General features: G+C 37.9%; 1 protein-coding gene across 1 annotated transcript in view; it reads right to left on the reverse strand.

Annotated features, from left to right (window-relative positions):
- NPEPPS (aminopeptidase puromycin sensitive) overlaps window positions 1-14,520 on the reverse strand; it is an 86,853-nt gene that overhangs the window by 2,001 nt on the left and 70,332 nt on the right. Inside the window, exons 16-22 of the mRNA XM_060080731.1 lie at window positions 12,726-12,860; window positions 11,256-11,475; window positions 6,872-7,014; window positions 5,671-5,727; window positions 2,728-2,835; window positions 2,088-2,243; window positions 1,769-1,816 (exon numbers count right to left, since the gene is read on the reverse strand). Coding sequence (XP_059936714.1) covers window positions 1,769-1,816; window positions 2,088-2,243; window positions 2,728-2,835; window positions 5,671-5,727; window positions 6,872-7,014; window positions 11,256-11,475; window positions 12,726-12,860 — 867 coding nt within the window. The remainder of the gene's footprint in view (window positions 1-1,768; window positions 1,817-2,087; window positions 2,244-2,727; window positions 2,836-5,670; window positions 5,728-6,871; window positions 7,015-11,255; window positions 11,476-12,725; window positions 12,861-14,520) is intronic.

A 14,520-nucleotide genomic window follows, 5' to 3' on the forward strand; every position in this document is an offset into this window, starting at 1 on the left:
CTGCTCTAAGTATGTTTTCTCATCTATAAGAAAATATTTACTGCAGAAGATTAAAGAGACAACCCATATAAACAGTTAGCATAATACTTGGCACAGAGTAGTTAAGGACTCAACACATTTTGGCTGCTTCAAATAAAGATTAATTTGTAAGGGTTGATAAAATTAAGAAGCTTAAATTGCTTCTATATCCTAATAATTTAAAATTTTATAGACTCACATTTTTCATACAGTAAAACTACTTCAGAGTTTCTTGTAATTATCACAATGCTTATTGATTAAACGCTGAATAAACCATTTTCTAATGAAGTACACTTGGTTCCATAGAAAATACCAACCAGCAGAAGGATAGGGGTCTTTCCTTTGAGCTAGTCATCACAGGTATATGAGAGAGAATAACTAATTCATCAGATTAAGTCTAGACCTTTTAGAAATCGATAACGTTATTTACACGGATGACAATGGCTCCTGCTCCAAGGCTCCTATCCCAGTCGGGTTCTTAGGGCCTGAGTGAGATACAAGACTTCCTCTCATTTCACCTCAAGAAACAGCACCACTATTTACATACCAGAAACCTGGGAATTATCCTTGACTCTTCCTTCTTCCTCCCCAGATACGTTCACAACACAGAGAAGCCACTCAGTAAATACTGGTTGAATTAAAGATTGACAAAATCAAGCCCCTGAATTTCTTTCTTACTCCATCTTCTCCAAGCTACTACATCATTTTTGCTTGGAGAGTTAGCTTCCCGACATCTTCTCTTCTCCTTTCCAAATTATGCATTCTCCACACTGCGGCCAGACTGAAATTTTTGTCATATAAACAAAGGAGTGACTTGATCTGGTTTGTAAGCCATTCAAGGGCTTCCCATTCTTAGGAAAATTTTAATATGGCCTACAAGGCCCTCCTCGGTCTGGCCTCTACCTACTTTACCAGGCTTAGCTTAACCACTGCCCTCCCCTCAAACTAATTATACATATTTCTCCTTCAGAGTATTTATTACCTTTACAATAAAGTAATTATTAACACAATACAATACACAATGTAAACTAAATGAATCTTATTTCTAACAATGGCTCATCAAGTGAATCAAACATTATAGCTCTCAGAATTTCCAAATTCATACCTGATAACCCCCTTGCTTTCAAGAATGAAGGTGGAAGTGACACTTAAAAAATACTTTGCAATTAAATGCAATGGAAGGCTTAAAGTTAAGATTTTCCTAATCAGTGTAGATTTGTCCTCCAAACACTGAACTCTGCCACTAAACTGATTATCAGTCTTTCTGAGAGCTAAGAGAAGAGTCCCTACATAGTCATCTTGTCTCACTGTGCCTACAGAAGACCTATGAAGGTTTTAGAAAAGAAAAAAGAACTAGTATCAAGGACCTACTATGTTCCAGGCCCCCTATGTTACTTAATCTAAATAACAATCTTAACACCTCATTTTACGGATGAGGAGCCAGGCTCCTAGAGGTTAAAAAACTTGCTTGAAGTTACACAGCTAACAAGGGGCACAGCACAGATTATTCACACCCAGGTCGGCTGATGTCAAGTTCCACATTCTTTCAACCACACTTCAATGCCCCAAAGATGATTCCAACTCTAAATTCTTCAAGCATTAAAGATACAACCTAAAACTGTCTTTCTCCAAGCAAGAACGTGGAGACCCAAAATTAGTACAACATTACCCCAACACTCTATCATTACAATTTGGTTAGTGTTTTTACGTACTGGATTGAAACGTGAAAAGTAAACAGTCCTTTCCTTACCTTAACTTCTCCAGCCATTTTATCAACTGCAAATCCCTCAACCGATAGCTGAAAAAAAAAAAGGTTTATAAATAGTAAGAACAACTAAGAGCTTAGGAACAAACTTCCATTTACCATAAAAACAAATCATTCCATTCTTTCCCAACTTCAGTTTATTCTAGAGGGTACAGGATGGGTTATAGAGAAACTCTTTAGTAAAGCTAATAACTACTTAAAGAAACTCTTAAAAAGCAAAGGCCATAATCTATGGGTCTAGTGAATCATGGATGTCTCTCAATATCATCCATGATAAGCAAGCTACTCAAAAATTTTCACCTACCTTTATTAGTCTAGATATTAAGAATCCTCCCTGGTATCGATTATAAAGTTCTTCCCAGTTGTCTTTTATGAATTTCCAAGCAGCCTTCCTTCCATGCTTACTGCCTCCAGCCACTCCACCAATTACTGATACAGTGTCCTGTGGACGTACCTCTTCCTAAAAAAAGGAAGAGAACTAAAAGTCTACCATATCCAGAACATCGTCTGCTGCCAGAAAGGGCAAATGCTGTTGAGGTACCCAAGTAATCCCACTGAAGACACTTATTGTTTTAGGAATAACTGGCACCAGAAGCTTCTAACAGAGGAGAATGTTTAACCTAAAGATCAGCCAAATTGAGAATGAAGCACTGGGATGGGTACAAACAGGCTGCTCAATAGATACTTGCACTAGGGTAAAGAAAGGAAGAGACAGAAAGTAGGCACAGGGATGTGTCAGCTTTCCAGTTTATTTCCTCTCCCAACTATTCTGATTCTCACCAGTAGAGGGAGATACAGTGATTAGTAACAAAAGCTTATTCCAGTTGTCCAAGAATGAGGGAGCCTTTAGTCTAGGGTTAAGGCAGAGAATACTGAATCAAGGACACTTGCTGCAGATCAGTGGGTAACAATCCCCTCTAAAAGCAGTTTTCCTTGTAACTTACTGAAAGTGCAAACGTGAGGACTTTTTGAATCAATTCAGGTGAAAGAGTAGCCCCAAGGACTCTTTCAATCCGGTTTTTCTCTTCCTGCATATCTGCTTGTTTGTGAAGCTATAGTGAAAAAATACAGATAGAGATAATTAACTTCTCCCCCATTAAGGTGAAACTTTTGCTCTACATTCTCATTGGCTAAGACTGCAGGATATGAAATTAACAAAAGAATATTTTTCAAGATGTTTGGGCACTAAATTTGTCATGTGCCCCTATAGTAAGACACTAGGTGTAAGTGCTTACTGTATGAATAGCTTGTCATCAGTTCTGAGCAGTTCAACATCAAGATCTAAGGGGTCAACCTATCATGACCAAATTCTTTACTCATTGGTGTCTGACTAATGTTCTATGTTAGATGAGCAAAATAATAATTACTAATACCACTTCAATTTATAATATTTTTCACTATTTACAATAGTGAAAAATATAAGACGCATTATTGAAAGTAATATTTCAAGAATGTTTGATGACATAAACATGCTCTTGATATATTAAATGAAAGAAGAGAGACAAAGCAAAATGATTCTAAATTTTAAAAAAGTTAATGTGAAGGGGAAAAAAAACTTGAAAACACATCAAAATATTAACAATAATAATGGTCTCTGATCAATGGGATCATCACATTTTTTAACTGCAAAAGCAGCACATGCTGAATGAAGAATATTAAGAAAACAGAAAAGCATAAAGAAAAACCAAATCAGGAATAAGATCATATTATACATGCTATATTTGTGACGTTTTTTAAATTACATTTAAGTTCTGTTTTCTTCTTTATACTTTTCTAGTCTCTAAATCTTCCATAGTGAGTATACCAAAATCTTTTTTCATAATTAGAAACAAAATATTATTATATATATTTTTAAATTAGAACTACAAATGTATATGAGATACTTCTCTAGGACAACTTAATTTATAGACTCTCTTGACCTTTTTTCCCCTCTGAAGATTTAACACTGACCAGTGTCTGGAGACCCCATCACAGCTCCCAGTTTCCTCTTCCTTTCCTTTGGACTCTTTTGAGCAGCAGTGTAGTAAAATAGATAGGAGGTCAGAAGACCTGGGTTCTAGTCCCAGTTTTGCCTCTAACTAGCTGTGTGATCTTGACTAAGTCCTTAACCTCTCCGGGTCTCAGTTTCCCCATCTGTAAAATGAGTGGGGTGGACAGATGATTTCTAAGGTCCTTTTCAGCTCTAATACTCAAGGTCTGAACTCTGGCTTTTAGGAAGCATTCCCACCCCACCCCCTGGAGAACCTGTTACAGGAGTCCACTAGATGGCATCATAACACCACATTTCAAATACACTTTGAATTAAAGTTATCTATCCTGCTTCATTATTCCTAAATTACCAACAGAAAACAGTCTTCCTCATCTCTCATCAACTGGTTTCTTTCTTTTTTTTTTAATTTATTTTATTGAAGTATAGTTGATTTACACTGTTGTGCTAGTTTCTGATGTACAGCAAGTGATTGTTATACATACATAATAATAGTTTGCATTTGCTAATCTCAAACTCCCAATCCATCCCTCTGCAACCTCCCATGACTGGTTTCTTGAAGAACCCTGATTCTGCCTTCATTAGAGCTCTTTCCATAGTAAAGCTGAAACACTGTGAGCTCCCTTGTGTTAGATGCAAACATTTATTAAATAAACATACTAGTATAAATTCTTAAAAATATGTCATGACATGAAAATGTCACAGTACCTCTCATGAAAATTTCAGAACCCCTATTTTTCCCACACCTTTATGGAACAGACAAAAAATACCAAGTACTTCATTTCATATGCAAAGAAACACATGGTTTATAGTGCACAGGTTCACAGAATATTAAGAACGAGAAGGGACCTTAATGTCATTTAGTTGAAAGGTAAACCCGAAGTATATATTTTTATGTTATTAGAAAGGAAATCCTTATACAAGATAGGTAGTTAAAGCAATACAGTTTGAGATGTAGTTTCTTAAATAGAGTTTATAATATATATTTTTTAAAACATTCTAATCATTTAAATAGGATTTGTTTAGAACTAAAATACTAGAAATTAGATTTGCAATTTTGATCCACTTGGGATAAGAAAAGTATTCTGATTAAGGGTAGAAGTATTAAAGCACATCCCATTCCTATCCTGTTTGTCTCCCTAAGTGCAGATCATTTAATGAATGGGTCTGATAGATGATTTGGGTATTTAGGCACATTTTGCACATTTTATTTAATGGTAATAAGTAGAATCAGCTCTCTCCACCTCTAATGCAACCAGATTGTCAAGTTATTTCTTAGACTAATAACTGCATGGACAAGGACTGGCGATAGCACTTGTTCCACAGCATTAGGACTTTCAAACAGATCACTGCCATTATAAGGACATGGAAAGTTTTACCTATATTTTTCTAAGTCGGAGTTTAATTATATGCCAACCACCCTGGGAAACTACAGAGGCTGTGAGAGCAAGTGAATTAATTTACTGTCCATTCATAAGAGGCACTGGCATAGACCAAACCCTTGAGACACCTAATCATCTATCCCTTTTCTAAGCACAGAAACAAACCTTTTGTATAAAATGGGCAGAACCCCAAGTAAATTTGCATTGATGGGAAAAGTTTTAAGAACTTGACTTTTTAATCAAAATTAACGTTTTGGTATTAAGATTTAAGATGCATAAATTCGTGAGTAAAAAAAAAAAGTGAAAAAATTAGATGACTTTTGGCACTTGTATTGGTAGTACAAATAAACAGATATTATATATTTCTCCCACAGTTTCCTAATATTTGCATGTCTACAGTATACATATCAGAATGTATTTCTTTTGCCAGGACTTTTTTTTAACCACTCAAGCTCATACTCTCTATGTCAATTCAACTTAAAAAGCAGAAAATGGGAGCCCTTTCTAAATTTACTCACCTTCAGCATAATGTCTAAGGTAGTGCCATCACCATGCTTCAAAACAGTCAGATAGACCTACAAGAGAATACAGGAACAAAAAAGAAGGCATCTGATTAAATGTATCTTGTTCCAAATATTCTAACGTTAAGAAAAGATAGAAAGCAAGTCAAAAAAAATTGTGTGGATATTACATATTAATACAAATTGTGGCAAGGATCTAAGAGCCCACATGAACAACCAGAAGGGTAGATGGCAGGTAGTAAGTAACAGCCGAACACACCAGTCTCTCAGGAGAATGTGCACGGATAGTCAATCACCTTTCAGTGCCCTAGTGCAGACTGAGAAGCTTGACATCAATGAGAAGCTGCCTAGAGACCTCATAAGTGGTGTATATTGAAAGAATCAGGAGGGACTTCCCTGGTGGCGTAGTGGTTAAGAATCTGCCTGCCAATGGAGGGGACACGGGTTCGATCCCTGGTCTGGGAAGATCCTACATGCCGCGGAGCAACTAAGCCTGTGCACCACAACTACTGAGCCTGTGCTCTAGTGCCCACGAGCCACAACTACTGAGCCCACGCACCACAACTACTAAGCCTGTGCGCCTAGAGCCCATGCTCCGCAACAAAAGAAGCCACCACAATGAGATGCCCGCGCACCACAACAAAGAGTAACCCCCGCTCACCGCAGCTAGAGAAAGCCCATGTAAAGCCAAAAAAAAAAAAAAAATTGTAATAAAATATCTTTAAAAAATAAAAGAATCAGGGGACTTTCCTGGTGGTCCAGTAGTAAAGAATCCGCCTTGCAATGCAGGAGACGCAGGTTAGATGCCTGTGTGCCACAACTACTGAGCTCGCGCACCTCAACAAAGGAGCCAGTCTGCTGCAAACTACAGAGCCCACGTGCCCTGGAGCCCCCATGCCACAACTAGAGAGAGAAAACCCGCATGCCACAACTAGAGAGAAGCCTGAGTGCTGCAATGAAGAGACTGTGTGCCTCAGTGAAGATCCTGCATGCAGCAACTAAGACTCAACACAGCCAAAAAATAAAAAAAATAAGTGAAGAAAGAAAATAAATAAATAAAGGGGAAAAAAAAGAAAAGAATCAGACATGATTTGTGAGTCAATACTTAGGTCATTTTTGGTTACTATTAAATACATTCCACACTACACAGAATGATGAAGTCACCTAGAAATCAAGGTACTTTATTATGAAAACCTACCGGACTCCTCAAATCAGCGGAGAGAATCTGTTTCCCTTCCACATGGTCCTTAAACCGACGACGGGCTTCTTCTAACGTTGCCTTATGTCCTGCCTTCCCTAGTTTGCCCAGAACCAAGCCCCTCAGGAGTGCATCTAGATGACCTGATTGAGGAGTAAAAAGAGATACAAAACTACTTAAAAAGCATATTTTTACAAATATGCCACCTGGATATCTTATAATTGTGTTATACCGTGTCTACAGTCTTGAACAAACAAAATCAATTACCTTAGTACTCGAGAGAACACTTGATTTAAATTTATCAAATAAGAATGAAATGAAGTGCTTAACACACTAGACAAGCAAATATGATGCCTCTGTCTACAGTTACAATACCAACTGGATTTACTAAATGTTCACTCCATCTAGTTAATTACACTAATAAGAATTATGTGTGAAAAGAACAGACTTAGATCATGCAATTTTGACCCAAGATTTAGAGAAAGGTCACATATAGAACTAGTATGCTGGGTACATTGAAATCTTAGATTTTTAAAATCAAAATCTGACAGATTACTCCAAAGATATGCAGATGGCCAATAAGCTATCACTGGCCATTAGGGAAATGCAAATCAAAACCACGAGATAGGGCCTCCCTGGTGGCGCAGTGGTTGAGAGTCTGCCTGCCGATGCAGGGGATACGGGTTCGTGCCCCGGTCTGGGAGGATCCCATATGCCGTGGAGCGGCTGGGCCCGTGAGCCATGGCCGCTGGGCCTGCGCATCCGGAGCCTGTGCTCCGCAACGGGAGAGGCCACAACAGTGAGAGGCCCGCATACTGCAAAAAAAAAACAAAACCACGAGATACCACTTCACACCAATTAGGATGGCTAGAATAAAAGAGACAATAACAAGTGTTGACAAGGACGGGGAGAAATTAGAAACCTCATACATTGCTGGTAGGAATGTAAAATGGTGTGGCCACTTTGAAAAACAGTCCAGCAATTCCTCAAAGGTTAAACACAGAGTTACTGTATGACCCAGCAATTCTACTCTTCGGTATATACCCAAGAGAAATGAAAGTATTTGTCTATATAAAAACTTGTATACATATGTTCATAATAATATTCATAACAGTCAAAAAGTAGCAACAATCCAAACATACATAAATTGATAAATGAACAAAGAAAATGTGGTATATCCATATAATACAATGGAATATTATTTGACTATAAAAGGAAATGAAGTACTGATACATGCTGCAACATGGATGAACCTTGAAAACATACTAAATGAAAGAAGCCAAATATAAAAGGCCACACAGGGTATGATTCCATGTATATGAAATGCCAGAACAGACAAATCCATGAGACAGCAGGTTAGTGGTTGCCTGGGACTGGGTTGCCAGGGAGTACCGAGTGACTGCCAATGGGTATGGAGTTTCCTTTGAGGGTAAAGAAATTGTTCTGGAATTAGACAGTGCTGGTGGTTGTACAACGGTGTGAAAAAAGACTGAATTGTATATTTCAAAGAGTGCATTTTGTGGTATATTGATTATACCTCAAAAAAAAATTGTTAACCTAGCATACAAGCTGACGGACTGCAACAGCACAATGGACAAATAAATTGTGGTATATTCATACATTGAAATAGCACTCAGCGATAAAAAGGATGTATCTCTAGAACATTATACTGAGTGAGACAAGCCAGATAAAAGAATAGACTATATAATATGATTCCATTTATATAAAGTTCTAGAAGAGACCATATTAAACTAGGGTGAAAGAAGTCAGAATAGTGCTTGCCTGCAGGGGATGTGAGGGTTGGTGGGGTGGGTAGAGTGGCAGGGACTGGGAAGTGGCCTGAGGGCAACCTCCTGTGGTAATGGAAATGTTGTATGCATTTGTCAAGTCACTGAATTGAACATGCACATTTTGCCATATTTAAATAGTAACTCCATAAAAAATAAGTTTAAGAAAACCATAAGAAATCAATAGATAATACGACGCTAGTGAAGGTTCTTATAAGAACCAATTTATAATTCTGGTGCTGATTTGCTGTGTTGATACAGGCAATATTTTTATTATTTTGCTATGTTTGATTCTTCCATCTGTAAAGCTGGGAAACTAATGACATTCTCCCTATTTCAAAAAGGTGTTTTTTAGCCCCCAAAGTTTCACATATTATCATCATGAAAGAAAAGTGCAACATCCACCAATTTACCTGCATCTGTGTCCATATACTTCCTGTCTTGTTCTTATGGATCTGCTGTATTCCTACCTAAAGCCAACTGTTCCACTTGTGCAGTGGATCCTGACTCCTCTCGATTATTCAGCCATCACTCCAGCAATTACGTCTCTTTCACATCATGAATTTTTCTATTACTGCATCATTTTCATCAGCACAAAAACATATTATAAAGTCTCCCACTTAAAAAAAAAAAAAAAAGCCCCCTTGACCTCACATCTCTCTCCAGACTATCCCCTTTTATCTGATCCTCTTTTTACCAAAACTCCTTTAAAAAGTTGTCTAAAAGGGCTGTCTCCTTTTCCTCTCTTCCCATTCTGGTGTTGTTCATCACCACGCCACAGCACTTAGCCAATTCAATCAGCAGTTCTTCATCATTCTGCCTGACTTAGAGCAGCATTTGTCACAGATGATCACTTCTCCCTCTCTACTGCTTCTTTAAGGCTTCTGGGACACTCCTCTCCCTCTTGTCTCTCCTACCTTATTGTCCAGTCAATCTCCCTTGCTGATTCCTCCTCTTCTACCCAATCTCTAAATCTTGGACTGGCCGTGCCCTCATCCAATCTTATGGCTGTAAATACCATCTATGCATTAAATGTATCTATTCAGCCTGGACCTCTAGGCATGGGACTCCCCACTTGGATGTCTAAAAGGACCTCAAATTTAAGATGTCCAAAGCCAAACTGCTGATTCCCTTTTGTACCCAAATCTGCTTCTACAGCAGTCTTCCCCGTCCCTGTATGTGGTAACTTCACTCTTTCAGTTCTTCAGGCCAAAGTTTGATGACTCCCCTCTTTCTCTCCACCACACAGGCCACCACCAAGTATTTTCAGTTCTACCTTCAAAACATACCCAGAATTTACTACCTACAAGTGCTACCTGCAACCAACACCTAACTGGATTACTGAAATAGCTTTCTAACTTGTCCCCCTGCTTCCTCTTTTGCCTCCCCTGCTACAGTCTGTTCTTCACACAGCCGAGTAAATAAGTCATGTTCCTCTGCTTTAAACTCTCAAATGAGTTTCTCACACCACTAAACGTGCAAGTCCCACGGGTTCTATAGGAGCTGATATGCTTCCATCCTCCTCTCTCCCTCAGTTACTCTGTCCTGACTTTACCAGCCGCCTTGCTATTCCTTGAACATCTAAGCATGCCTCTGCCTCAGGTCTTTTGTACTTGCTGTTTCCTGTTTGGACCATTTTCCCACTAGATATCCTCACAGTTCTCTCCTACAGGTCTCTGCTTATGCTCAAATATCATCTCACTAGTTTTACTGCATTTTCCTGTCTACTCTCCATAAAATAGTGGCTTACTACTCCTTTTACTCCTGATCTACCTTACCTAACTTTATTTTTCTTCACGATACTTGCTGCCACCTAAAATATTATCTATTGAACCGTTTGCTGTGTCTTCCACTAGAATGTTAAGCCACACAGGGCGATTTTTTGTTCACTGTTATACCACCAGCTCCTAGTATGGTACCTGGCATTTACTGGGTACATAAATATTTGTTGAATGAATAAAAGAAAGACATAGAGCTCTAGATAATTGTTACTATTGTTCTTACTGTAAAAAACTCCCAGAATAAGAAGGGCAGGAGGAAATACCACCTTCAGTTATTAGCATATGGTAGAAAATAATTATATTTAAAGCCCTGTAATCACTATTCCCAACATTTAAATGACAGCAAAAGAGTAAATACAGGATTACAGAAATAAAGAGGAGAGAATACATGTAGAAAGCAAATAACTCCTTTAATTCAGAAAACTGGCCCCCTGTGTCTCTCAACACCTTTTCAAGTTGTACATAAGGTGCCTGGTATTTATGGTAATAATAAATAAAATAATCCAAAATTCCCTTTAGCTTTTCTTTACTAAAAATGGGCCTTTGGAACTTTGTAAAAGACTTTTATTTCCACCATTTGCTCTGTGTATATATCATATTTAGCAACGAATACATATAGCCACCACTGTTTTTATGTTGGTTACCCACATAACTTCACCGGGAGGCTTCAAGTCCTAAGTCTTACTTTCTAGTTAGCTGAATACACAGTAACATCCAGCAGACACAAAGATGATGCTATTGTTACTGTTAACCACAGCTGAGTAAAAAAAGGACCAATTTCTAATCAATTCTTTCCCCATTCAGTACATCCATTACCTTCTCCAGGCTTGGGGTCCCAGCCCAGTCTCTCCCCTATAGGTGAAAAGACATCTTTCACAAACTCCTGGATTTCCTCATAGAAGTCTGTGTGGGACAAGAGAGTTGAGAGAATCCCCAGGTTACAGCTCAGGTCGCTCCATACAGTATAATTGGGCTCATTCACAAAAGCCTCCATGACTTTTAGAACCTCTACAGTGCTAATGATTCCAGCTCGAGCCTGGGATAGGAAAAAACATAAATTAATCTAGTCTTCAAACAAAAGCAAAACAAAAAACACAAGCATGTATTTTTGGCATTATCTTCTGCTAGTTAGTCATCCCTTAAGGAAGAGACTAGACTATATAACCTCAGACCACTACAGAATTTTATAAAATAAAAACTGTATTATGACACCATTCCTTACTTTTTTGCTATTTCTAGAAGAGCCACTTTAAAAAATTGCTAAAATTCCACCAATTTAGAAAAAGAAAGAAAACAGTTAACTTCCTATTTCTATTCAGTTTCTGGGGTCTTGGCATTGTTTTTTATTTTGAAAATTTTCATACTTTCAGAAAAGTTGCAAAAACAGTTGGGGCTTTGGTTTTTGACAGAGGCGCTTTCAAAACTAGACCTGCAAACTATGTCAACGTCAGCCTGTCCTTTACTCATTTCTAAAGGAAGGCAAACTGGAAGGCACTACAAATTCAGTCCTTTCAGAACTGACTAACAGAGTTAGGAAAAAGAACTTCTGTTACAGCAGCCAACTGCACAAACACACCACTCTCCTGGGACAGGTCTCTCTCAGCAATGAAATCAGCAGATGTGAGGTTTTGTGCATCAATGCTAATCTGTGTTTATACAAAGGAGGAATCCAAAACCAGTTACTGCAGAGGGGAATGAAAATTTCAAGTCCAATTAAAGGAACACTAGGAGGAATCTGACAATTTTATCACAGAGACATATAGAAATTATCTACCCTATGTTTTGGGGTCATAAAGATAATACTACTAATTGCTCCTTGAAATTTTTTCTGGAACAAAGCTAAATATAAATATAATTCTAAAGCTAATGGGCTATTATAATTTGAATAGTAACGGAATGTTAAAAAATTCTACTAGACTTTCCCTGCAAAGTACAACCACTATTTTAGAAACATATACATCACTGAATTATTTTTAAAAACCACACAAGTGAGAAATTTCTTCAAGGTTCATATCTATGTCTATTGAAAAGAATTTTTGCCTTACAAAGGATAGTTTAAGTATAGTTGCAAAACGCTGGCTTAGGAGTAATAAAATGAGATTTGTTTCTGGTAAATTATATAGGTTCACTCTTGTCATGTTAGTTAATAATTAGTCATTTGCTTTGGTCCTAAAGGCATTCAACCTTCAGGAAGAACTGTATTCTTCTAGTTCTGTTTTCGTCGGCCACTCCAGGAACACCGAACTCCTCTCATTAACAAACTCCATCATACTACCGGACGCTCACCAAGGAGAAGAGGTCATTCTGTAATCCAAGTCGATCCACAGGGGGCAGAGAAAGGTCACGAATGCCTGGTAATAAACTTTCCAGCATGGCTGAGCTGTACTGGGTCCGATAAAACCCAACTGTTCCCAGGTTTAACTGAAAAGACATCCAACAGGTATTATTAAAGAGCTGCATTGATTTTTTAAATCAATGTTTTGTAGGTATGAAAGAAGTTCTAGTTTTAGTATATCTGGATGAAAAAACAACAAAGATCATTTATGCTAACAGACAAGTTTAAAATGAAACAACATATAAAGACAGTAATCAGTTGTCAAAGATGAATACAGAGGCAAAAGAAAACAGAAACTTGGCATAGTGGGAGGCAAAGTGAGCTACAGTGAAAAGAACATGGCTGAAAAGGAGGATATAATGCGGCTAAGTTTCTATTGCTAATTTCAGTGAATGGTTTTCAGTAAATGTTACAGAAAACATTTACTACAAAAGAAAAATACTTGGACAATAAGATCTCTGAGGAAGACTAAACCTTTACAAATACTGATCTAATGAGACCAGAGCATCAACAGAATAACAACTGTTAGGTCCTAGATTTTAAAGAATTACATGGAGTTAAAAGGAAATTTCATATGATTTTTGGAGTGAGGTGATCATTGACTATCATTATTTTCTATAGGCTATTGACCAACAGTCAAAAATATTTTGATAATATTTATATGCAAAATATTTTAATGATAAAATGACAGTATAAGATATAAATATATATATATATAAAAAAAAAAAAGGGGCTTCCCTGGTGGCGCAGTGGTTGGGAGTCTGCCTCCCGATGCAGGGGACATGGGTTTGTGCCCCGGTCCGGCAGGATCCCACGTGCCGTGGAACATCTGGGCCCGTGAGCCATGGCTGCTAAGCCTGCGCGTCCGGAGCCTGTGCTCCGCAGCGGGAGAGGCCACAGCAGTGAGAGGCCCGTGTACCGCAAAAAAAAAAAAAAAAGATATAAATATTCTGGGCTTCCCTGGTGGCGCAGTGGTTAAGAATCCGCCTGCCAATGCAGGGGACACGGGTTCGAGCCCTGGTCCGGGAAGATCCCACATGCCACAGAGCAACTAAGCCTGTGCGCCACAACTACTGAGCCTGCGCTCTAGAGCCTGTGAGCCACAGCTACTGAGCCCGCGTGACACAACTACTAAAGCCCGTGCGCCTAGAGCCCCTGCTCCACAACAAAGGAAGCCACCGCAATGAGAAGCCCACACAGTGCAACGAAGAGTAGCCCTCACTCGCCGCAACTAAAGAAAGCCCACGCACAGCAACGAAGACCCAACACAGCCAAAAGTAAAATAAATTAATTTTTTAAAGGATATAAATATTTTACTATTTATATATATTTAAGTCACTTCACATTTCTAATACAGTAATTATTTTATTGATTCCCTTTATCTTTTACTATAGGAGTAACGCCTTTATTTACCTAATTACAATCATAGTGTTTTTTCTTATAAGAAAAATTTCGTATTGCTACATATGTTCCAGATTGTAATTTCAAATGGTAATATAGTATTCCACTGGGTATATTATAAAAATATATTTAAAAAATTAAAACAGAGGGAGAAATAGTTCTGCAAGCACAAAAGCCTGAGACAATGTATAATTCCTATTAGGAACCTATAATTGGGAGAAAAGTTTGTAATAGATATTCTCATTATGAAAGGTAGAGTACAGAATAATGAAAAATAATATTTACTGACTCTTATTGTTGTGAAATGGCTTTAAAACACCAGCTAAAAGGAATTTCACATTTCAG

The sequence above is a fragment of the Mesoplodon densirostris genome, chromosome 18, assembly GCF_025265405.1.
Source record: "Mesoplodon densirostris isolate mMesDen1 chromosome 18, mMesDen1 primary haplotype, whole genome shotgun sequence".
Taxonomy (NCBI): domain Eukaryota; kingdom Metazoa; phylum Chordata; class Mammalia; order Artiodactyla; family Ziphiidae; genus Mesoplodon; species Mesoplodon densirostris.